The sequence below is a fragment of the Cetorhinus maximus genome, chromosome 15, assembly GCF_964194155.1.
Source record: "Cetorhinus maximus chromosome 15, sCetMax3.hap1.1, whole genome shotgun sequence".
NCBI lineage: Eukaryota > Metazoa > Chordata > Chondrichthyes > Lamniformes > Cetorhinidae > Cetorhinus > Cetorhinus maximus.
In genome coordinates this window covers 11,276,496-11,300,044 of record NC_135893.1, presented here as the reverse complement: position 1 = coordinate 11,300,044, position 23,549 = coordinate 11,276,496, and the positions used below count along the sequence as shown (strand labels likewise).

Here is a 23,549-nt window from a genome sequence, read left to right as displayed (position 1 = left end):
GGAGTTATGTGGGAAAGTGGGACTCCTGTGTGAATCACAGCATGGCCAATCCCATTTCAACTCGATAGAGTTACAAGCACCTGCTTTCTTTTGAGATGGAGCTACTTGGACCATGCTGAACGTTCTGTGGGCAGCTTGAGTCAGCTGAGCAAATGAGGTACTCCTGCAGAGAGAGAGAGAGAGCCACCGGCCAGCCCCATACTACTACAACAACCTGAATTTATATAGCACATTTAAAGTAGTAAAACATGAGAGAAGTGGCTGGTTTTAGGGAGAAAATTCTAGAGCTTTGGTCCCCGGCAGCTTGGGGGCATGGCCAGCAATGGCCAGGCAATGTGAGTCAGGGGTGCACAGGAGGCCATTAACCTTGCAAGCTCCAGAGGGCGCTAGTGGACACAATCCCACTGTAATTGTGAGGATTGTGGATGGTGGATTCTCTGCCCCTTTGTCCCAAGGTGACAACACGCTTGAGCCAATCAGAGAATTCCAATGTGAGGAAAAATCTACAAAGACGCCTGACAATGTGAAGTCTCCCATCGTTCATGATGGGGGCGGGGACACCTCATGCACAAGCTGTCCACATATAAAATAATCTTCCTTACTTTTTAACCAAAAAAATGTGAAAAAAAAATCCACAGCCAATGTATAAGATGCTCCATCAGTCAGTGTGGCTCCCTGTAAGTGTGAAGTCTGATTTTAATGTGAGCTGAGTGTAGGTATGAGAGACTGAGCTCCTGGGAGACTGGAAAGAGACTATATAATTCAGGATAAAAATGATAGCAGGCTAGGACCAGGAGCGTGTGAACTTCAGGACTATCGGCCCCATGACTCAAGTACAGAATGACCCCCCCCTTAACTTCAACTCCCACCACCCCCACCTGCTAAACAGTGATTTACATTTCTAGCCAGTATGTACAAGAGGCTGGAACAAGATCTTTCCACCTTTTGAGTTTATAATCCAACAAAGAATGAAGGCTCTAAAAATCCCACAGGATATTTCTAGTTGTCTTTTGTCCAAAGATGCAAAACTGCCCCTAAGTTTAGCACAAACTTGGAAATCTTGCTGAGATAATTATCTCAACAGGCAGGGCTTCTCAGGAGAATTATCTGCTTAAATCAGTGTGATGTTTGACATGGGAGCGTTTGATGCTGACACTCGGTATCCAAACTGGAAAAAGCATTGTCTTAGTGACAAGGATGGCTTCATGGGAAATAGAACTGGCACATCCAGAGAACAAGGGGTAAGACGTCAGGTATTTGGGGAACACTAGAGATTTATTCTGCATCTGATTAGCCCAGTACTTGGTCTGAGAGAATCTGATGATGATGCTGAGTATTAAAACTAGGAAACAATTCCTCAGCTTCAATGTGGTGCGGACACTCTAAATCCCAACCCCCTCGTGAAAGAATAAACCTCCCACCATGAGATAATGACATTTTTTTGATATATTTGGTTGTCTGGCATCTTTTTCCAATGGGAAAGCACAATGAGGTACAGAAGATATTATCAACCTCAGATTTTAGAGCCCCTTGCCCCCTCTTAGTGACCCACCTACAAATATGTTTTGTTATATTGCAATAGCTGATAGGGCAGATGTTGGACACCTTCACACTTTTTGGGGTGGACCCCAAATTATCACGCTTGGGTCATTTAGTTTCATATACCTAATATCCACTCTTCTTCCCTGTTAGCCAACCTTTCTCCATGAGAAACCTTCTACTGAGAATCGCTATTGTGGCATATGTCACTAAGCAGTGAAATACCAATGGGAAACATTCCAAGCAAAATAGAGTGTTCACCACTATTTTCTTGTAATTGGACCATTTTCAGTTGATCAATTAATTTGCCTGCAAATGTTAAACAATCTGTAAGGGTATCCTCAAGGGAGTTATTCATCCTTCAGTCTTTTATTTCACAAACAGTGGACCAAAAGCACATGTATAAAATCCTCTGTGTAATAATATGCAAATGCGCATCTGCCTTTGAAGCCATTATTTGACAACAAAACAGTGTGTGCCTTTAAAAGCGAGGCAAGGAGCCATCATCTGTGCTGCAGGACACCACGACGTTTAGAGAGAAGATGAGGCAGACCCGAAAGTAATATTTTAGCGAGACTGCTCTTGCGTTTTAAAAGATTGTACATTGTAGGAGGAGAGGGAATACCGAGGGAGATAAAGACCAGGATTTTACAATCGGCGTGAGGGGCTGGGCCCAACACGCCAGTGCATAAAATGCCGCGTGATGATGTCGGGCGTGTGTCCTGACGGCACTGTGCGCGCCAATGCGATATTTCTGAAGGCGGGCACTATGAGCGCGGATGCGCACCCGCCATTAATTAACAGGCCTGTTAAGGCAATGGGCAGTAATTGATTATGATTTTGTGCAGCCCGTGCAATTTTCAGGGCGTCGCACGGGCGCAATGGGCAGGCGGGTAGGCCACATTTTTAAAAACCTCATCCGCAGGCAGGAGAAGAGGGGTGAGTGAGCTGGCTAATGCAAGTTGTTAGTACTTTAGATTATAACTTACTGCTGCCTGCTTGTGTGAACAGGACAACTTCATTTTGCTTCAGAGCTGCTTTGACAGAAATAAGAGGCCACTTGGGGCCTTCCAGGTATCAGGCAGCCTTCCCTTATCCTGGGAATGGGGATTGTGGTCTCTGCTGGAGGCACCTCCTCTGAGGAGGAAGAGAGGGCCAGAAGGTTGAGGAGGCCAGGTGTCCACATTCAGCCTCCAGGGGAGCCACCTGTGGGAGGACTGGCGCAGGCACAAGGAGCGCAAGGTCAAGAGGAAGTGCAAGGTGGAAGGGGCTGCAGAAGACGCCACTATCCTGCTGCCAGGGTTTACGGGCGGTGATGCAGCTACCTCAATATGTCTGAGGTGCAGTGCCGAAGGAGGCTCCGCCTCTCAAGGGAGACAGTCAACTATATCTGTCAGATGATTGGCCCTGAGATCTCCCCTAACTGTGTGGGTGGGCACCCCATGCCAGTGGCTCTGAAGGTCACGTTGGCCCTCAACTTCTATGCCTCTGGCTCTTTCCAGGGGTCGGTGGGTGATCTGTGTAGAGTCCGCCAATCAGCTGTCCACAGTTGTGTCAAGCTGGTGACAGACGCTCTGTTCAGGCGTGCATTGACTTTCATTCATTATCGCACAGACGAGGCCAGCCAGGCTGAGTGAGCCAGAGGCTTTGCAGTGATTGCTGGGTTCCCCCGTGTCCAGGATGCAATAGACTGCACACATGTGGCCATCAAGGCGCCAGTGGGTGAGCCCGGTGCCTTTGTCAACAGGAAGGGATTCCACTCCATGAACGTGCAGATAGTGTGTGATCACAGGATGCTGATTCTGCAAGTCTGTCCAAGGTACCCTGGCAGCTCCCATGACGCCTACATCCTCAGACACTCCCAGGTGCCGAGGCTCTTCAGTACACCAGCCCAGCTGGATGGATGGCTGCTGGGTGACAAGGACTATCTCCTCAGAAGGTGGCTCATGACGCCTCTCTGCTATCCAAAAACAGAAGCTGAGCAGCGTTACAACAGAAGCCAGGGCACCACAAGGGCTGTGGTGGAGAGAACCATCGGTCTCCTCAAGATACACTTCCGATGCCTGGACTGTTTAGGGGGCGCACTGCAATACCCCCCAGAGTGGGTGTCGCTGATAATGGTTGCATGTTGCGCCCTCCACAATCTAGCGCTGGAAAGGGGGGATTCAGTGGAGGAAGAAGATGTTGACGCAGCTGCTCTGGCAACAGACGATGAGTCCAGTAGTGAGCCCGAGGACGAGCACGCTCTGGAGAACGCTGAGGGGATAGACGCTGACCTGGGCAACCTCCAGAGAGACAGGAACACCCGGGAGGTTTTGATCCAACGCTCCTTCAGCTAGCCTACCAAAGATGAACCACCACTACATGCCAGAGCTGCAGGCTCCATACCCGATACCTGACAGGAACATTTACTTGGTCAACAACATGCACTATGTGCCATTGCAACAAAGCTCAATGACAAACAAGTCACTCATAGCACCATGGGTTCCCCTTCACCTGCAGAACTAATGAAGCACCCAGAGGCTTGTTGAAAACAAACATATTTACTGGAGAGGAGCCTGGCATACAGAAATCAAATTAAATGTAAAGGTGTTCAACATCACACCAACTTAAAAAGAACTTAAAACTGGGGCAAAGAAAGAACACCAGTGATAAGCCCATGTTGAGCCTAAGGTGATTTATATTTGTGTTAGCGGGTGCTGTGTCTAGGGGCTTTCCCCTCATTCCAAGCAGCCAGGACTCGCCCCCTTGACCAGGGGCTGCTTCATTGACATTTACCACTCACACTCTAAGAACTCTGAGGTCTGGGGGAGGGGTGGGGGGTGGGGGGAGCGGAGTGGGGGGAGCGGGGTGGGTGGGGGGAGCGGGGTGGGGGGTGGGGGGAGTGGGGTGGGTGGGTGGGGGGAGTGGGGTGGGTGGGTGGGGGGAGCGGGATGGGGGTTGGGGGTGGGGGGTGGGGGGAGCGGGGTGGGTGGGGGGTGGGGGGAGCGGGGTGGGTGGGGGGAGCGGGGTGGGTGGGGGGTGGGGGGAGCGGGGTGGGTGGGGGGGGGAGCGGGGTGGGGGGTGGGGGGAGCGGGGTGGGTGGGGGGTGGGGGGAGCGGGGTGGGTGGGGGGAGCGGGGTGGGTGGGGGGTGGGGGGAGCGGGGTGGGTGGGGGGGGGAGCGGGGTGGGGGGTGGGGGGAGCGGGGTGGGTGGGGGGCACACCTAACTGTTGAGCTAAGTGACCCAATGCAGCACGGTGCTCACCCTTCCCGATCGCAGGAGGTTATTAAAGTGCGTGCAGCACTGCACCCGTGTGTGCCTCACCAGGTCATGGGAGCTGACCCTGGATGTCACCTCCTCCTGGGCAGGTCTGATTAGGTGGGGGGGAGGATCTCCTCCTCCTCCTGTCCCCCGGGACAAGGATATCCCGATGTGCTGCCACCTCCTCCATCTGAAAACCTCGGGGCCGACTGCCCCGCTGACCTGCCCTCCCTCCTGCCCTGTTCCCCAACAATGTTCTACCTCCGTACGGCTCTGCAAAGCCAATGGCAGCCTTAGCGCGGCTGCTGCACCGTGTTTGAATAGGCCGCCGAGTCGCCATTGGACCAGGTGGACATTGAGCTCCCGCCCACCTCTTCCTGCTGATCTCGGAAACGCGCATTACGCTGGGCGGGTCTTAATTGGCCTGCTGGCGTAAAATGGCGGAGTGGACCTGATCGCGGGCGCTGGTCGGGTTTCCGATCGCTCCCGCCTACTCCCGCCTGCTCCCACCTGCTCCCGCCCAATGCGGAGTTCCAGAAGTTTGAGGTTACTGGAAAGGGAAGAGCTACAGGACAAGGTGGTGCAGTGAGTCCGGACTTCAGCATCTCGAAATGAAGAGTGTGTAAGTTGACTTTTTAGGAGCATAAAAGGAAGAGGAGGAAAGCCAGGTACAAAAAGGGAAATAATAGAAGGTTTCTCATGGAGAGAGGTTGGCTAATAGTGAGAGAAGGAGTTCGGGGGGAGGCGATGGTAGTGATATTGTCACTGGACTGGTAATCCCGAGACCCAGGGTAATGCTCTGGGGACCCGGGTTCAAATCCTGTCACAGTAGATGGTGGAGTTTGAATTCAATAAAAATCCGGAATTAAAAGTCTGACGATGACCATGAAACCATTGTCGATTGTTGTAAAAACCCATCTGGTTCCCTAATGTCCTTGAGGGAAGGGAATCTGCTGTCCTTACCTGGTCTGGCCTACACATGACTCCAGACCCACAGCAATGTGGTTGACCCTCAAGCTACTCAGTTGTATCAAACGCTACAAAGTCGGGAAAAAGGAATGAAACTGGACGGACCACCCAGCATCGACCTAGGCACCGGAAAGAACAACGGCAAACTGGACCCTGTTGACCCTGCAAAGTTCTCCTTACTAACATCTGGGGGCTAGTGCCAAAATTGGGAGAGCTGTCTCACAGACTAGTCAAGCAACAGCCTGACATAGTCATCCTCACGGAATCATACCTTACAGATAATGTCCCAGAATCCATCATCACCATCCCTGGGTATCCCAGACCCAGCAGAGGTGGCGGCACAGGGGTATACAGTTGGGAAGGAGTTGCCCTGGGAGTCCTTAACATGGACTCTGGACCCCATGAAGTGTCATTGCATCAGGTCAAACATGGGCAAGGAAACCTCCTGCTGATAACCATGTACCATCCTCCCTCAGCTGATGAATCAGTGCTCCTCCATGTTGAACACCACCTGGAGGAAGCACTGAGGGTGGCAAGGGTGCAGAATGTACTGTGGGTGGGGGACTTCAATATCCATCACCAAGAGTGGCTCAGTAGCACCACTACTAACTGGCCAAATCCTAAATGACATAGCTGCTAGGCTGGGTCTGAGGCAGGTGGTGAAGGAACCAACAAGAGGGAAAAACATACTCGTGCATGAATCCCAAAAAGCTAGCATACAAATTCAGCAGGTCATAGGGGAGGCAAATAGAATGTTGGCCTTTATTTCAAAGGGAATGGAGTATAAAAATAGAGAAGTCTTGCTAAAACCATACAAAGCACTAGTTAGACCACACCTAGAATACCGTGAACAGTTTTGGTTCCCTTATCTAAGGAAAGATATACTGGCATTGGAGCCAGTCCAGAGAAGGTTCACTAGCTTGATTCCGGGGATGGAGGTATTTTCTTATGAGGAGAGGCTGAGTAGGTTGGCCCTGTGCTCAATGGAGCTTAGAAGAATGAGAGGTGACCTTATTGAAACATATAAGATTCTTAAGGGGCTTGACAGGGTAGATGCTGAGAGGTTGTTTCCTCTTGTGGGAGAGTCTAGGACCAGAGGACATAATCTCAGAGTAAGGGGGTGCCCACTTAAAACAAAGATGAGGAGGAATTTCTTCTCTCAGAGGGTAGTCAATCTGTGGAATTCTTTATTGCAGAGGGCTGTAGAGGCTGGGTGGTTAAGTATATTCAAGGCTGAGATAGACAGATTTTTAATCAGTAAGGGAATCGAGGGCTATGGGGAAAAGGCAGGAAAATGGAATTGAGGATTATCAGATCAGCCATGATCTCATTGAATGGCAGAGCAGATTCGATGGGCCGAATGGCCTACTTCTGCCCCTTTGTCTTATGGTCAGTCTACTCTCGATCATCAGTAAAGTGATGGAAGGTGTCATCAATGGTGCTATCAAGCAGCAACTGCTTAGCAATAACCTGCTCACTGACACCCAGTTTGGGTTCTGCCAGGGTCACTCAGCTCCTGACCTCATTACAGTCTTGGTTCAAACATGGACAAAAGAGCTGAACTCCAGAGGTGAGGTGAGAGTGACTGCCCTTGACATAAAGGCCGCATTTGATCGAGTGCAGCATCAAGGAGCCCTAGCAAAACTGGAGTCATTGGGAATCAGGAGGAAAACTCTCCACTGGTCGGACTCATACCTAGCACAAAGGAAGATGGTTGTGGTTGTTGGAGGTCAGTCATCTCAACCCCAGGACATCACTCAGGGTAGTGTCCTCGGCCCAACCATCTTCAGCTGCTTCATCAATGACCTTCCCTCCATCATAAGGTCAGAAGTGGAGATGTTCACTGATGATTGCACAATGTTCAGCACCATTTGCGACTCCTCAGATACTGAAGCAGTCCATGTCCAAATGCAGCAAGACCTGGACAATATCCAGACTTGGGCTGACAAGTGGCAAGTAACATTCACACCACACAAATGTCAGGCAATGAGAGAATCTAATCATTGCCCCTTGATGTTCAATAGCATTACCATCACTGAATCCCCCACTATCAACATCCTGGGGGTTACCATTGACCAGAAATTGAACTGGACTAGTTATATAAATGCTGTGGCTACAGGAGCAGGTCAGAGGCTAGGAATCGTGTGATGGATAACTCACCTGCTGACTACCCGAAGCCTGTCCGCCATCTACAATGCACAAGTCAGGAGTGTGATGGAATACTCCCCACTTGCTTAGATGAGTGCAGCTCCCAAACACTGAAGAAGCTGGACACTGCCCAAGACAAAGCAACCCACTCAATTGGCACCAAATCCACAAACATTCACTCCCTCCACCACCGAGGCACAGTGGCAGCAGTGTGTACCATCTACAAGATGCACTGCAGGAATTCACCAAGGCTCCTTCGACAGCACCTTCCAAACCCACAACCACTACCATCTAGAAGGACAAGGGCAGCAGATAGATGGGAACACCACCACCTAGAAGTTCCCCACCAAGTCACTCACCATCCTGATTTGGAAATATATCACTGTTCCTTCATTGTCGCTGGGTCAAAATCCTGGAACTCCCTCCCTAACAGCACTGTGGATGTACCTACATGACGGGGACTGCAGTGGTTCAAGAAGACAGCTCACCCAGCACATTCTCAAGGGCAACTAGGGATGGGCAATAAATGCTGGCCCAGCCCGCGAAGCCCACATCCCATGAGTGTATAATAAAAAAAATGTAGGTGTTTTAAACAAAATGTCACAAACATGTACTTACGTTCTGAAAAAAACACACCCAGTGTATGCTTTGTACTTTACGTTGTTCACATTTGTACTTTGTCATTTTCTAGTGTGAATGCAATAACTGCATTCCGTGTCTAAAGCATGGACTGAAATTGTAATAGTTATCTGTTCGGAGAATTATCAAGCAGTGTGTTGTAACCATAGCAGTAACATCTATTATACTTTGCTACAGGTATGCCAGATACTTACTTTTACCCTTGTTTCACCAGTGTTGTCAAATCTTAGTGGTCAATGGTGTAGACCTGGCTGTTCATGATCATGATGGCTACACATCTGCAGACCTAGCTGAGTACAATGGACACAGTCAATGCGCCAAGTACCTCAAGACCGTTGAGAACATGGTAAGAGAAATACAAGAGAGAAGTGTTAACATGTTTACATATTTATGAGGGAGTTCCTGCGAATAATTGTACAAAAAAGGCAGTTTCAGTTGGAACGACGAATTTATCGTTCCCCTTTTATTTTTCTGTTTTCTTCCTAACGGCAGCAATGTGTATTTGGGTATAAATTCAAGAGACACAGGTGGCTCTCTAATACTTGACTTAAGTGTCCATCCCGTGAGTCTAAACAGTGATGATTCCACTGTGAGCTATCAGGGTGAAGCCTTGTCCTCTCTTGAGTGCTCACACATGTTTGTGACCGGGGTGGGGTAGCTAAACCTTGGCCAATGTTTTCTTATCTTTTCTCTCCTGTACCGCTGAAGGAATTGAAATGGTGCTTCAGGTAAAATCAATAAACCCAACATCAAACCTGGGATCGGTCAGGTCTGTATAATTTACTACATTTTCCCAGTTGGCCCATCAAGGGATATAGGATTTTTTTCATAATTAAATTCCTTCTGGTTTACATGTGACTGTTAATCCTAAACATTTCTTCAACATTTCAAAAAACCTGTGGGTACAAGTGCCATTTCCTTGTTTTCTGCCAGTGCGTAAGGGATACAGAAAGAAAGGTTATATCTTCAGCTCACACACTTGGGCAAATAACTAAGGTGTTTATTTCACCAATGAAGCCCATAAAAGTGTCCTCTACAGCTGCTGGGTGTATAAGGATAGTAACGATAGCACAGCCCAGAGATCCAATTATACCTGCACTTGATAAATACACAGTTGGGTCTTCATGGTGCTTTCCAGGATTGGACTCAATTGACAAGAGTCTCTTTGCATGTTTAGGCTGATAACTAAGCTGTTTACTTTACCATAAAAAAGACCATTCTCATTCTGTATAGCTCGATTGTACGTTGAAAGTTGTTTGTATTGTCATTGGATATTGTGGGAATGAGAATCTCTAGTTTCATTGAAGATACTTCCATTGTGGTGAGAGGGGAAATTTCTTTCCCACAGAATGGGTGAACATTTGGGATTTAGGGATTAAGGACAAGTTACCAACATTGGTTAATGTTATGCAGTGGATGGAGAGAATGTGCTTCCTGTGCCAGTCATTGTGCCAGTTTAGATGGTGGCATTGGCGTAGATTGGAGGAAGGGAAAAACTCCATTCTCTCCAGTCAGTTATATCGATATTGATGAACGGGTGCATAGGAAGTTTGGAATCGAGGAACTCAGAATCAGCCTCTTATTAGTGTATTCTTTTGAACCAATTAACTGTGGGCTTGCTCTAAGATAGTCAAGGTAAGCAAAATCCTTTTAACGGTAGCCACTATGATTCCATCTTGTGTTTAACCACAGTGTGACCAAAATATTCTTTTCATGTACAAGAGCAAAGATTGTGCAGTGGGGAAAAACAGCCAAAGAGCCATACCATGGGGATCTGTGCTAAGTCCCATTGACCGTATCTGGGACAGGATTTGGTGTGGCAAAGATCTACTTCACATTAGCATTTGTAGGGGATGAGTTAGACCAGAGACGAGACTGAAGAGAGCCAGTATTATTCCAGCTTCTAACCATGGCAATAGCTGGAGATCCTGTCCTTGATATCACTCATCACACGGGAAGCACTTCACACTGGCATCAGCCAAATGGCAGCAAAAAAACAAAGTTTTAACCAAATGTTCCCACTGAGCATGAACAGTAACCATGACTAAAGGCCAATGAAAGCTATAGATCGCTGGAAAGGCTTTATCCAATTCTGGCCAAAGTTCAGCAAGAGTGTAAGAGAAAATAATTATCATGGGTCAGAAAATGGGGCCTTAGTGTTGTCTGCATGAAGCAGATGACCAGGATTAGCTCATGCAGCTAGTCTTTTTCTCTGTAGATGCAGCCTTGTTGCTGGGATGTGGCCTTGTTGCTGGGATGCGGCCTTGTTGCTGGGATGCGGCCTTGTTGCTGGGATGTGGCCTTGGTGCTGGGATGTGGCCTTGGTGCTGGGATGCGGCCTTGTTGCCGGGACGCGGCCTTGTTGCCGGGACGCGGCCTTGTTGCCGGGACGCGGCCTTGTTGCCGGGACGCGGCCTTGGTGCCGGGACGCGGCCTTGGTGCCGGGACGCGGCCTTGTTGCCGGGACGCGGCCTTGGTGCCGGGATGCGGCCTTGGTGCCGGGATGCGGCCTTCTTGCTGGGATGCGGCCTTGTCCACCAGGAGCACCTATTGGAAATTTCTGCTCTTGCGATGTATGATTTTGCTTGTGCTCAAATCTCCAATATTTACACTCAATGGACAAGCCTCCCTGCAGGTAGCACAAAGTCATAAAATTCCTTACATACCCGGCAGGCCTGGAGCCATATCCTGGAGTTTTTACCGGATTAGAACACAGGAACAGGAAGAGGCCATTTAGCCCCTCCAGCCTGTTCATGGCTGACCTGTGATCTGACTCCAAGTACCTTCCTTTGCCTCCTATCTCTTAATGACTTTGGATCGCAAAAACCTTAACAATCTCAATTTTAAAATTAACAATTGACCTAGCACCAATTGCATTTGCAGACGAGAGTTTCAAGTTTCTGCTACACTTTGTGTGAAGAGCTGTTTCCTCGTTTCACCCTGGAAAATTCTGGCTCTACTTGTTTGTATCTGCTACCTAATCCTAGACTCCCCAGCGAAAGGAAATAGCTTTTCCTGATCGACCCTACCTGTCCCGTTTAGTATCTTGAGAACCTTGGGTCTCAGGGAATGACTTCCTTCGCGAGTTCTACCTCAGGGATGTCCTCGGCCTACCTCAGATTACCCTGGAAGGGCAGAGTATCTCAAAAATTTGAGCAACGGGTGAAGCTAGCTGTTTCACGCTGCTACTAGGCAGTAGCAACACGAGTGGTATTCGGCACTAACAGGATGCTGCCGTCAAGCCAAAAGGACATTCTGCCTATCACGCAAATGAATAATGTGGTATATGAATTTCAGTGCCAGTGTGATGCTAGGTACATAGGCTGTACATCCCAAAGCCTGGAAGATCATATCAAACAGCATGTCCCTTCCCCTGTTCACAATGGGCAAGGTACAGACTGTACCCAACCAGCCAGTGCTTGTAAAACTCAAAACACAGTGTCCAACATTAGATATGATTCCATGATTGGACAACATTTGCTAAATAATCCTCAATGTGCTAAGAATTACCCTGACAACCAATTTAAGATTGTCAGTTGGGCTTGCAGTGTGGTGCATTTGTGTGTGCTGAAAGCTACATATATTAATACACGGGGCCCTGTTCTTTACAGACAGAAAGAACATGTACACACATCGTGCCTGTTTCAGCTAAACAAAATAAATTGCAGCCATTCACTGACTCATTACTCAGGGCAATGCCTTGACCAATCAGGGTCACATTGCCTGGTTTAAATTTCAAACAATGCTTGGCAGTTAACCATCAGTCACCATCAGTGGTGCATTCTCCATAGCAACACCACTTACCAACCAATCAGCACTCTTGTCACATACAGTATAAATTGTTGTATTAGTATTCTTGCAAGTGTCCTGATGAGTGCAAGACAGAAAGTTTCGACATGTCTCTTTTTTCAGCAATACTTCAGAGATTTCTATTCTTGGAGATTTGTTCTGTGTTCATTCACTTCCAACAGTATTTATAATATGACAGCTTGAGGGAGTTGGTTTTGATACTTGGTAGGTGAAGGCACCCTATGGCCATACAGGTAAGAAGGTTTAAGCCTTCATTACCAGCCTGTGACGGTTTAGATGATCTCAGTTGGGCAGATTCTTTGGTGCTATAATAGTTTTAACCCAACCCCAAGGCAGGTAGAAGGGGAAAATAAATTAGTCTTTGTTTCCACTCCTTTACCGTTGCCCGGTAAACCCCGCTGAACATGGGTGCCCAAAAGGAAAAGAATTATTCTCGTCTGTGATGACTTCTCTGGTTGAATAGCAAGTTGCTACTTCAGGGACTAATCCACGAGTCTGCCCTCCCACCAAGAAGCCGCGCACACAGTGACGATCAGAGCTGGAACTGGAGCACGAGCGTTCTGATTCTGCAACTCGAAATCCCCTGGGATCCCAGCTCCTCACGGTGGGCCCTGGCACTGGGGACGCTGGCAGCTGCTGCTCACACAATCATTGCCCAGCAAAAGCCATTGAAGAGGAAATAGGGAGCGAAGGTTGCCCCTTCTCGTTTAAAGACTTCCCCAGGTTTTAACATGCAAAGCCACGTTGCACTCTCTACTCCTGTGCCAAGTGTACTGTTTGATTGTGGCGTGGACAAAGGATTAAAGCAAGGGGAAGTGCGCGACTGGAGAACGGAACCAGTCTTTGCACCGACCAATCGAAATGCTGCGTCGGTAAGTAGCCAAGCTGCAACTATTTTTTTTAAGGGTCCACGAGAGAGTTAAGCAGCCTGGTGCCATCTGCAAAAGGCAAATTGTGAGGTTTGTCCTTTAAACTGTGACAGCCTCAGCAGCGATGGCGTTAATGAATGGAACTGGTCATGTGGTATCTGAAAAAAGCCGAACAAAAAGCCTAATTATTTTGCCACGAATCCCGAAGGGAACATTGTGTGCGCTTCCTGAGGATATACAGGTGATTGTCGCCTCTGCGCGCACACACACACACACACACACGCACACACACGCACACTCACACACACACACACACACACGCGCACACGCACACACACACACATATATATATAATCTCTAACTCCAGCCCGGACCATACGAGATTGCAAAAGGAACGCGATTTCTCTTGCAAGCTTTCCGTATTCAGCGTATCATGGGCAACGTAAGCAACTTTTGTCTGAGCTATTTATTGGGGTAGTGAAGATGGTGGTACTTTTTTGGAAATAGTTTAGTGGACACAGAAAAGGTAGGTCGCTTTAACTTTAAAAAGATCTTTGTTCTTTCAGCTAGAAATGCGGAACTCGGACTTAGTATTTTTAAATCTTAAGACTGAGAGAGCAAGCCTGTTTGTGTAAAGTGGTGGTTGTACAGCGCAATGATTTAAGGCAAATCTCAGCTCTGTAACAAAGCCTACATTGACTTGATGTTAATTGCTGGCTGAAGCATTGGCAGCTCCTGTATATGGAGCCTTCCACCATTATTCCAACTGTGGTAAGGCTTGAGAAGGATTTTAATTTTAAGCAACTGTAATATTTTGTGATCAGGTATGGAATGGAGATACTTGATGTGTCAGCATGCAAGGTTGGTCCAGGGTCTGCTCACAGGGAAGCTATTCTCAATGTTCTGGCTCATATTTATCCCTCCGTCAACATCACAGAAACAGATTATCTGGTCATCATCACATTGCTCTCCGTGGGAGTTTGCTGTGCTCAAATTGGCTGCCATTTATTTTTGTACATTACAACAGTGGCTACCCCTCAAAAGTGCTTCATTGGCTGTAAAGCATTTTGAGATGCCAGTGGTTGTGAAAGGCGCTATATAAATGCAAGTCCTCAATTTATTAATAGTTTTGAAGAAGAGTCATATTAGACTCAAAATGTTAACTCTGTTTCTCTCTCCAGTGATGCTGCCCCAGACCTGCTGAGTTTTTCCAGCATTTTCTGTTTTAATTTCAGATCTCCAGCATCTGCAGCATTTTGCTTTTACCTCTTAATTGATTTGATTTTGTTTTAAACGTAGTGCATGTATTTACACCGCCTGCTGCTTCTGCAAGTTGAAAATGGCATCGGCACAATACATAGGGCTTTTGTGCATTATGCTTTCAAGCCCTGTATCTAACTGCTTATCCCCTTAGCTGTGGGTGGACCAGGAACTTGCCTGTGTTGCTGTACTTGAATTCACCAAGAATGTGCTTGTCTCGTGGGTTTGCCAACAGGGAGGCCCATGGTCAAACCTGGGCCTTTACTTAGTTAGTTTGTTAGCAGCAATTGGCCTCAAAGCCCCATGGTAAAACCCATCAGGATTCCCCACTCCTGGTCACTATTCAGTGAGGCAGCCATCCTCTTCCTCTGGACAGTTATCTAATGGACTCTCTTTCCATTGTGAGTCCTGTCAGAAAGTGGGTCTATGCGGATGTGAGGATTGGACTCGACCACGGTTGGTTCATTCAGATACACAGGTGAGGGATGAAACTACCCTGACGTGAGTAACTGAGCGAGCGAACGCATCCAGAAAAGGATGGGAAGCAGCCAAAGAAACCTTGAACTGTACCGTAACTGGCGGCCTGAATTATTGTCACCACAACCTTGTGTCTTCTTTCAGAGTGTGGAGCACCGGGTCTTGTCTCGGGACCCGTCCGTGGATCTTGAATACAAGCAGACCGACTCGGGTATGTCGTCCCCCTACACCACCATCTCGTCGCAGCAGCAAGCCAGGTTTGACCTGGGCTCACCGCCCAGCACCCTGTCCAACTACGACTCCTGCCACTCGAGCCAGTCCAGTACGAGAGAGAAGAGGAGCAGCCGGCAGGGCCAGAGCCAAGGGCAAGAGCACGGACAAGGTGATGGTCAGCACCACGTCCCAGCACAAATTGTTCCCATCGAGTGGCTGAATCGGCTGGACTACTGTGTTCAGTTCTGGGCATCACACCTTAGGAAGGATGTGAAGGTCTTGGAGCTAGTGCAGAAGGGATTTACTAGAATGGTACCGGGGACAAGGGACTGGAGAAGCTGAGGTTAGCCAGAGGCAATTTGATAGAGGTGTTCAAAATTATGAATAGTTTCGATAGGAACGAGTAAGGGGGAACGGCAGAGGGGTGGAAAACAGGAGGACACAGATTTTAAATGATTGGCAAAAGAACCAGAGGTGACATGAGGAAATATTTGTGTTTACACATTGAGTTGTTGTGATCTGGAATGCACTGCCTAAATTCAATGATAACTTTTAAAAGAATTGGATTTATACTTGAAGGGGAAAAATTGTACAGGGCCATGTAAAAAGGGCAAGTGAGTGGGATTAATTGGATAATTCTACCAGGGCTGACACAGGTGTAATGGGCTGAATGTCCTCTTTCAGTGCTGTTAGATTCTATCACTCTAAAAATTCCTTTGCAATTATTGAAGAGTTAAAATGTGCTAATTATCGTTGGCAAACCACCTTGTTCTCTTGTGTCCGCTGATGCACATTAGTGTATCTGATTTGCACAAAAGAAAAAAAATGCATTTAGGATCATCGAAATCTTGCTCTGCAAGGTGGCAAAGACAGTTAGAAATGCCTCTATTAAATGTCCACCATGTCATTGTAAGGAAGTACAAAAAAAAACGCTCCTGTGATTGGACAGTGAAGCTTTGATGACATCTAATGGTAGCATGAAAAATTACATACGCCACCATTCTCTCTCTGAGTATAGTCTGCTTATATTCATTCAAAGTTGTTTCGTGCTTGAAAATAATTTGAATGATTTAGTGTGAATTGAATGATTTAATTAAATCAGCACAGAATACATTTTTTTGGAACAATTTCCATTTAAATGAACGGCAACTCTGAACAGTGAATTGAGGTGCCGACCTGGTCACAGCATCCAACGATGTCATTCTCACTGATGTTAAGACTGTACATACAAATTGACTAAGTCCCATTCACATTCTCCTACAGAGTGGATACAGGCATTTCTGTATTCAAGTAATGTTATCGCATTGAGCCTAGTGCCTTCAGGATTCATTCTGATCTGGCAGCCAGCCCTCTCTTTCCTCCCTCTGGTTTTAGCTATGCCTCACACTTGCTGTATATACTCATGTAAAAGTCGAGTTTCTAAGACTAAATTTTTAGCCAAAAAGTAGAGGGTTGACCTTCACACGAGTAAGATTTTTGAGGGGTTGAAATCCACCCTCTCCCATTCCGTTGTCTCATTATCGCAGGAGTTGCCAGATCGGAGAATGTTCCCACCGACCCTGCCCTCAAAAGTAGTGCAAACCATAGAGATCTTCCTCCAATCTCCAACCTTATTCTCCGATACCTTGAATACTCGGCTGCGGCAAAAATGACTTGCCTGCTCTGCAGTCTCAGCGACCTTGTGTTTTGAACTGCGCTGTGTCCCTGTGCTTCCTCCTTGATACCGTGTTGGCTTTTAAGAGGGCGGGATTGGCGGGAAGACAGTGAGCACCAGTGAGCTGGCAGCCGTGACATCGCATGTTGACGTACCCAGACACGAGGAGCCGAACAGCCACCTTCCATGGTGTGCCGCTCTGTGGTGTGCACCTGGCTATGTTTCATTTCAGCGGCGAGCAGGTGGTAAGTGCAAAGAGTTTGGGATTTTTTTGGCTAAAAGTCGAGGAGTCGACTTAAAGACGAGATCAAACATTACTCGAGTGCAAATGGTAGTAACTAAAATTTTTAAAGCTGGTGAAAGTTGCAATGCTGGACGTAACTTTGAATAAGGGTGACAACAGATCTCTAACATCTTTCACTGTGCATTAGCATAACAGAAACGTTCAATTATTAAACAGGAAACATATTCGTCTGAATAGTCAGCTCAGTGTCGGAAAGGGAGTTTTGTTTCTTCCATCTTTCGTTTGCTGGCTTCCTTTCCTTATCTCTGTTCTACTGACGGTAGTGGTATACGCTGGGGCCCAGTTCCACAGTCAGTATCAGTGTCAGTAGATCATTGAAAGGGAATCACACCACAGCTCAGCTCTACCCTTGCCTAATATCCACATGTACAGTTCCAGCTTGGCTTGCTGGATTCCTACCAGTAGCAAGAGCCTTGGTGGAGTTTATTTCCCCTCTCCCCAGCTCCCCCCTCCCCGCCCCCCACCCCTTCTCTTGTTTCAGGAGAATACAAAGCTAGTTTTTTATTTACTCATTTACAGGATGTGGGCGTCGCTGGCAAGGCCAACGCCTATTGCCCATCCCTAATTGCCCTTGAGAAAGTGGGGGTGAGCTGCCTTCTTAAACCGCTGCAGTCTGTGTGGTGAAGGTGACCTCTCAGTGCTGAGGAAGGGAGTATTATGATTTTGGCTTCTGCAGCCAGTGTATCTGAGACAAATCAGAGATCAAATTCCTGAGCTTGCTTGTCTCCACAGTTCACTAGTGAGACAGACGTGCTTTAAATGGGAGACTTCCCTGTTCTTACTGACATTAAGGAAGAGTTTGAATTTATATAGTGTCTTTCACAACCCCTAGAATGTCCTAAAGTGCTTCACAGCCATACAGTACTTTTGAAATGTAGTGATTGCTGTAATGTGGGAAATACAATATCAAATTTGCACATGTAGAAAGCTCCCACAACCAGCAATGAAATAAATGGCCAGGTTATGGTGTTGGTTAAGGGAAAGTTATTGGTCTAGACGTTAGGGAGAACCTGAGGAGACAGACAGAGCTTTTGTTTAAGATCTTATCTGAAAGACAGCAGCTCTGACAGTGCAGCATGCCCTCAGTGCTGAATTGTCAACTTAGATTACATGCTCGAGTTCCTGGAGTTGGACTTTTTAAAAATTCATTTATGGTATGTGGACATCACTGGCTGGACTAGCATTTATTGCCCATCCCTAATTGCCCTTGTTCAGAGGGCAGTTAAGGATCAACCACATTGCTGTGGGTCTGGAGTCACATATAGGCTAGACCAGGTAAGGACAGCAGATTTCCTTCCCTAAAGGACATTAGTGAACCAGATGGATTTTTACAACAATCGACAATGGTTTCATGGTCATCATCAGACTTTTAATTCCAGATTTTTATTAAATTCAAACTCCACCATCTGCTGTGGCAGATTCGAACCCGGGTCCCCAGAGAACATAAAACCTTCTGATTTGGAGGAGAGAAAGCTGCCCACTTAGCCTAGGCTTTACAGCATGTTTTATAACTGCATTTTGAGAGTCAAATAGGGGGAGCAGACACTTAGTGAGAAACCCTGTCTTCAACAACAACTGGGAGTTGAGGAGTGCTGCTCATGTCATATTAGAGGGAGTTCTACTCAAAATGTTTGCTCCCAAAATTCCTCAGATTGGGATTACTAACACATAGTGGGGCGATGGTGGTTTAGTGACAATTTCACTGGCCTGATAACCCAAAGGTTCAGGCTAATGCTTTGGGGACATGGGATTTGAATTCAATGAATAAATTTGAAATACAAAACTAGTCTCTGTAATGGTGACCATGACAACTATCATCAATTGGTGCAAAATGCCATCTGGTTCACTAATGTCCTTTAGAGAAGGAAACCTGCCATCTGGCTTGGCCTACATGTGATCCCTGCCATGTTTTTATAATGATATAAAGGCACCAATCACTCATAAGGCACTGGGTAAACATGTTGTGGGTTCATTTATTGAGACTCAGCACACGGGAACATTTATACAAAGGTATAAAGCTTGAAGACACCTGCTGTATGCTCTACTGAAAAGCAAAAGCAAAACTTAAACCGGATCACGTGACACACTTCCTTTCTAGTGATGCCATGTTGCAATCCCTTAAAGGCATACTACAACATTTCCAGACCCACAGGCAATGCGGTTGACTCTTTAACTACCCCCTGCCTAGTCAGCCACTCTGTTTAAGGGCAATTAGGGATGGGCAACAAATGCTGGCCTTGTCAGTGACACCCACATCCCATGAAAGAATAATAAACATAGAAAGATTGAGAGACATCAGTATGTGCAAAGTGATATCACTTGTCGCATTTCTAGCAATTAAGACGAAGCCTCTTTAAATAGGAGAAATAAACACAGTTGGTGGATTCCATGTGCAATAAAAGCCTCTAATTATAGTTTGTTTTTTTCCATGACATCCATTATTCTCTTGGATCCTGATTGAATTCCCGCGTTTGTCAGACATGGACACCTACATGGACATGTTGAATCCAGAGGGGAGCCAGCGGAAGAACATGGCAGCTGGAAACAAGGTTCCTCCACCACCTCCCACCTTCCCTGCACCACCTCCGCCAGTGACCTCCGACCCTCCGCCACCCCCCCCAGCCTACCCGGCACCAGTCCCCCCGGAGGCAAACCCTTCTTCAGAAACGAGCGTGCAGGCGAGGAGTGATCTTCGACGCGTCGACAGTGAAGCGCCAAAAAGACACGAGGTGAGGGCACGGTATTAGTTACCATGGCAACCAGACAGCAAGGCACCTCTTGATAGAAACATGCTGTATTCAGCCAAGTAAGCAGGAGGCTGACACACGGAACCCAACAGCACCAGCAGCAACGTATCTGACTGGAGATGCAGGTGGCAGGTTAAGAGTTAATGTGGGCTTCCATTGAGCATGACCCTCATGGTCTGTTAGTATTCCCTTTTTAAGACTTTAGCAAAATATGTAAAGTACATGATTATTGTCTAACAAAATACCTGAATAGAGCATTATTCATAGGAACAAAGGGTTAATCTGAAGAGAGGGTCCGGTGGCCACAAGAGTACCCGAGGGATCAGGCGCTTCTGAGAGACTGGCTTGAATAATTACCCCGAGGGGGAGTGTGTAGAGGAGGCAGCCAAGACTAGATCGTGGGGGGCAGTGCAGGAGACAAGAAGAGACACCATTGCTGGAAATGTTCTGGCTGCAGTCACATGAATAAGAGTGGAACCAAGTGAGGTCTACCTGACTGAGCTGGACAACAGGAAGAGGCTGTGGGAGAAGGATGGCGTGGCTGACTGTGCCAAAGGTTATGGAGAGGTCAAAGGGGACGCTAGAGCATCATGGTCGCAGTCGCAGGGGATGCGACTTGCCCTTGGTTGGAGCCATTTCGGTGCTGCGGTAAGGCCAGAAACCTGGTTGGAAAGGTCCTGACTATCGCAGGAAAACTGGACACACATTTGAGAGATGACAACACTTTGGAGAGGAAAGGGAGACAGGAGTTGGGCAGTAATCTGCAAGGAGAGAAGTGTCAAGGGTGAGGCTTTTGAAGAGAGATGTGACGATGGTGGTTTTGAAGCCAGGGAGGGGGATGGGGGGAACAGCACCTGAGAAGTGGGAACCATTTATAATATCAGCGAGCGTGGGGGTGGGGGGTGGGTGGTGAGACAGGAAGGGGGCTTTGGGTGGTTTTGTGGGAATGGAGTCTCGTAGACCAGGTGAGCTCAGAGGACATGAGGGAAGATGAGAGAGAAATTCGAGAGAGATGCAGCTTTGGGACTCAGACTGGGAACGTGCTGTGGGGAAAAGGGGAGCTAGCAGAGACAGCTGCATGAAAGATGCCAGTGAGCTCTGTGTGTTGTTGGAGATAAAGATTGAAGGGAGCAGAGGAGGAAGGTTTAAGGCAGCGGTTGTTGTGGGGAGAGGACTCCCAGTTTATCTGGTCTACAGGATAATCCAGGAGTGGTTAATGGTTTAGACGGAGGAGAATGAGGCCCTGATGGTCCAGTCAGGTCTGGTGATGAAAGGCTAAACCAGTTGTGCACCAGATACACAACTGAAGTCTTGAAGGAGCAAAGACTGGGGGCAATAGTGGGGGATTGGCTGGGTTGCGAGAGAGTAAAAATTTTGGCGGGGCATCAAGGTATAGGTCAAAGACTGAGCAAATTGACAGCTCGAACAGTATTGTCGCAGCTGATGTTTGGTGATCAGATGTTACAAAATAAGTTGTTATGTTGCAATTAAACTAATTATAAAAGCAGCAATCACAAATTCCTTTTTGCAGAGGCAATCAGCCTTGATTAATTTTGTTAGGTGTTGAATTATTTCTAGGTCCTCCCCATTGTCAGGCCCTGGTCTCACTGGTTGTCTTTAATTTCCTCATCAGTGGCATTGACTAACCTGTCCAATTGGGAAAACCTACGCTGTTTAATTAACATCAAACTGGTGCAGAAGACTGTGCTATTGTAACAAAATAACTCATTGCATTTAATAATCAGCCATGGGAATGTCGGCTGTCTCAGTCTTCCCATTGATTAAAGGGCCTACACTGGCTACATAATTTTTTAGGCAGATTGTGCGACTTTATATTGTTTCAAGACAGGACTTACACGCAAAATCAATACAGCAACAACTCAATTCATGTAAGAAAGGACTTGAATTTACACAGTGTCGTCACAACCATATGACATTCCAAAGTGCTTTACAACTGATGAAGTCATTTTGGAGTGTAGTCACTGCTGTAATGTAGAGGAAATGTGGCAGCCAATTTTCACACAGCAAACTCTCACAAACAGCAATATGGTAATGGCCAGATAGTCTGATTTTAGTGATGTGCGTTGAGGGACAAATATTCACCAGGGCACTCCTTTTTGAATAGTCTACCCATCAAGGGGTATGGGGAGAGCGCGTATGGCGTTGAGATAGAGGATCAGCCATGATCTTATTGAGTGGCGGAGCAGGCTCGAAGGGCCGAATGACCTACTCCTGCTCCTATTCTTTGTGTTTCTATCGAGGGCAGACAAGGATTTGGTTTAACATGGAAGTCGGTGGCCCGTGGTCATAGCCGCAAGGAAATAAAGTGGGTGTGCCCTATCTGCCAGCTCACTACCAGCGCTCTGCTGGACCTTTACCTGTTACAGTCACCTGCTCCACTTGGGCCAATTTAGGGGAAGCCTTAGAAATGCCAGAGTAGAATAGGCAAGGGATCGGGAGTTGACCATCTTTTCCTTCAGTGTTTTCCACGATTCAGTTATCCCGTTGTCAGCCCAGACCTCAACTCTGCTGAATGTGGGACCTTGCTGTGCACTATTTGGCTGCTGTGTTTTCTACTTTACAACAGTTACTACACTTCAAAAATAAAAGCTGTAAAGTGCTTCAGGGCATTCGGAGGTCGTGCAAGATGCAATATATAAACACAGGTCTTTTCTTTTCTTTTACGAGGCAGAGGACAAGTCACAAAGGTGTTGGTTATTGTAATCTCGTTAGCAGGAAGGGATGTATTTCTGCATCTCCCCCTTCTTTGCGAACACTCTACTTGATTAAAAATCCACTTGGAAAATGATGTTTGGTCAAATTAGTTTGTAGCCTGTTATCTGTTTTCTGTCTGGCTGAGTATTTCCCTTGTGATCCTGCCTGTGGTTCCAGCACTCTTGTCAGCTCATTAAAAATTGAAGCTCCCTTCTGCAAGTATTTGGTGACAATTCATTATTCGGGGAAAAAGATACTTTCAAATTGGGTCATTAGAGAGAAAAGCTGTGCAAAGTTAGGAGGCAAAACAAAAACAGAGAGGGAGAGTGACTATTGAAGGAAAATGAAAGGGTAAGCAGAATAATTATGTACTTTCTAGAGGACTGTTGCCCTAAAAAAAAATGATAAAACCCCTTTCAGCCATCAAAATGGGGATTAATAGCACAACAGAACCTCCTCCTTCTGTCTGTATTTACTAATTTGTAGGAAAAGTTTTGCTTGCAGTTTGCTAATACAAGAACAACTTGTATTTATAAAGCACCTCTAATTAATAAAATGTCTCGAGGCTTCTTCACCGGGCCATTATACAATAAAATACAGCATCAAGGCACGAAGGGGGATATTAGGGCAGATGACCAAAGGCTTGGTCAAAGAGGTATGTTTTAAGGAGAGTCTTAAAGGAAGGGAGCGAGCCAGAGTTAGGTGGAGAGGTTTAGGGAGGGTATTCCAGAGCTTAGCGCTTAGGCAACTGAAGGCATGGCCACCAGTGGGGGAGAGTGACTAAATTAGGGACATTGTAGAGGCCGGAATTAGAGGAGCGTAGATACCTTGAAGGGCTGTTGGGGAGATTACAGAGATAGGGAGGGACCAGACAATGGAGGGACTTGAAAACAAGGATGGGAATTTCAAGCATGGGGACAGGCGATGTTATGCAGATGGAATTAGGCGGTCTTAGTGACGGT

At 47.0% G+C, this 23,549-nt stretch overlaps 1 protein-coding gene across 1 annotated transcript in view; it reads left to right on the top strand.

Moving 5' to 3' along the window:
- espn (espin) overlaps positions 1-23,549 on the top strand; it is a 166,103-nt gene that overhangs the window by 55,701 nt on the left and 86,853 nt on the right. The window contains exons 5-7 of the mRNA XM_078557879.1: positions 8,753-8,884; positions 15,099-15,336; positions 19,604-19,854. Of these exons, the coding sequence (XP_078414005.1) occupies positions 8,753-8,884; positions 15,099-15,336; positions 19,604-19,854 (621 nt within the window). The remainder of the gene's footprint in view (positions 1-8,752; positions 8,885-15,098; positions 15,337-19,603; positions 19,855-23,549) is intronic.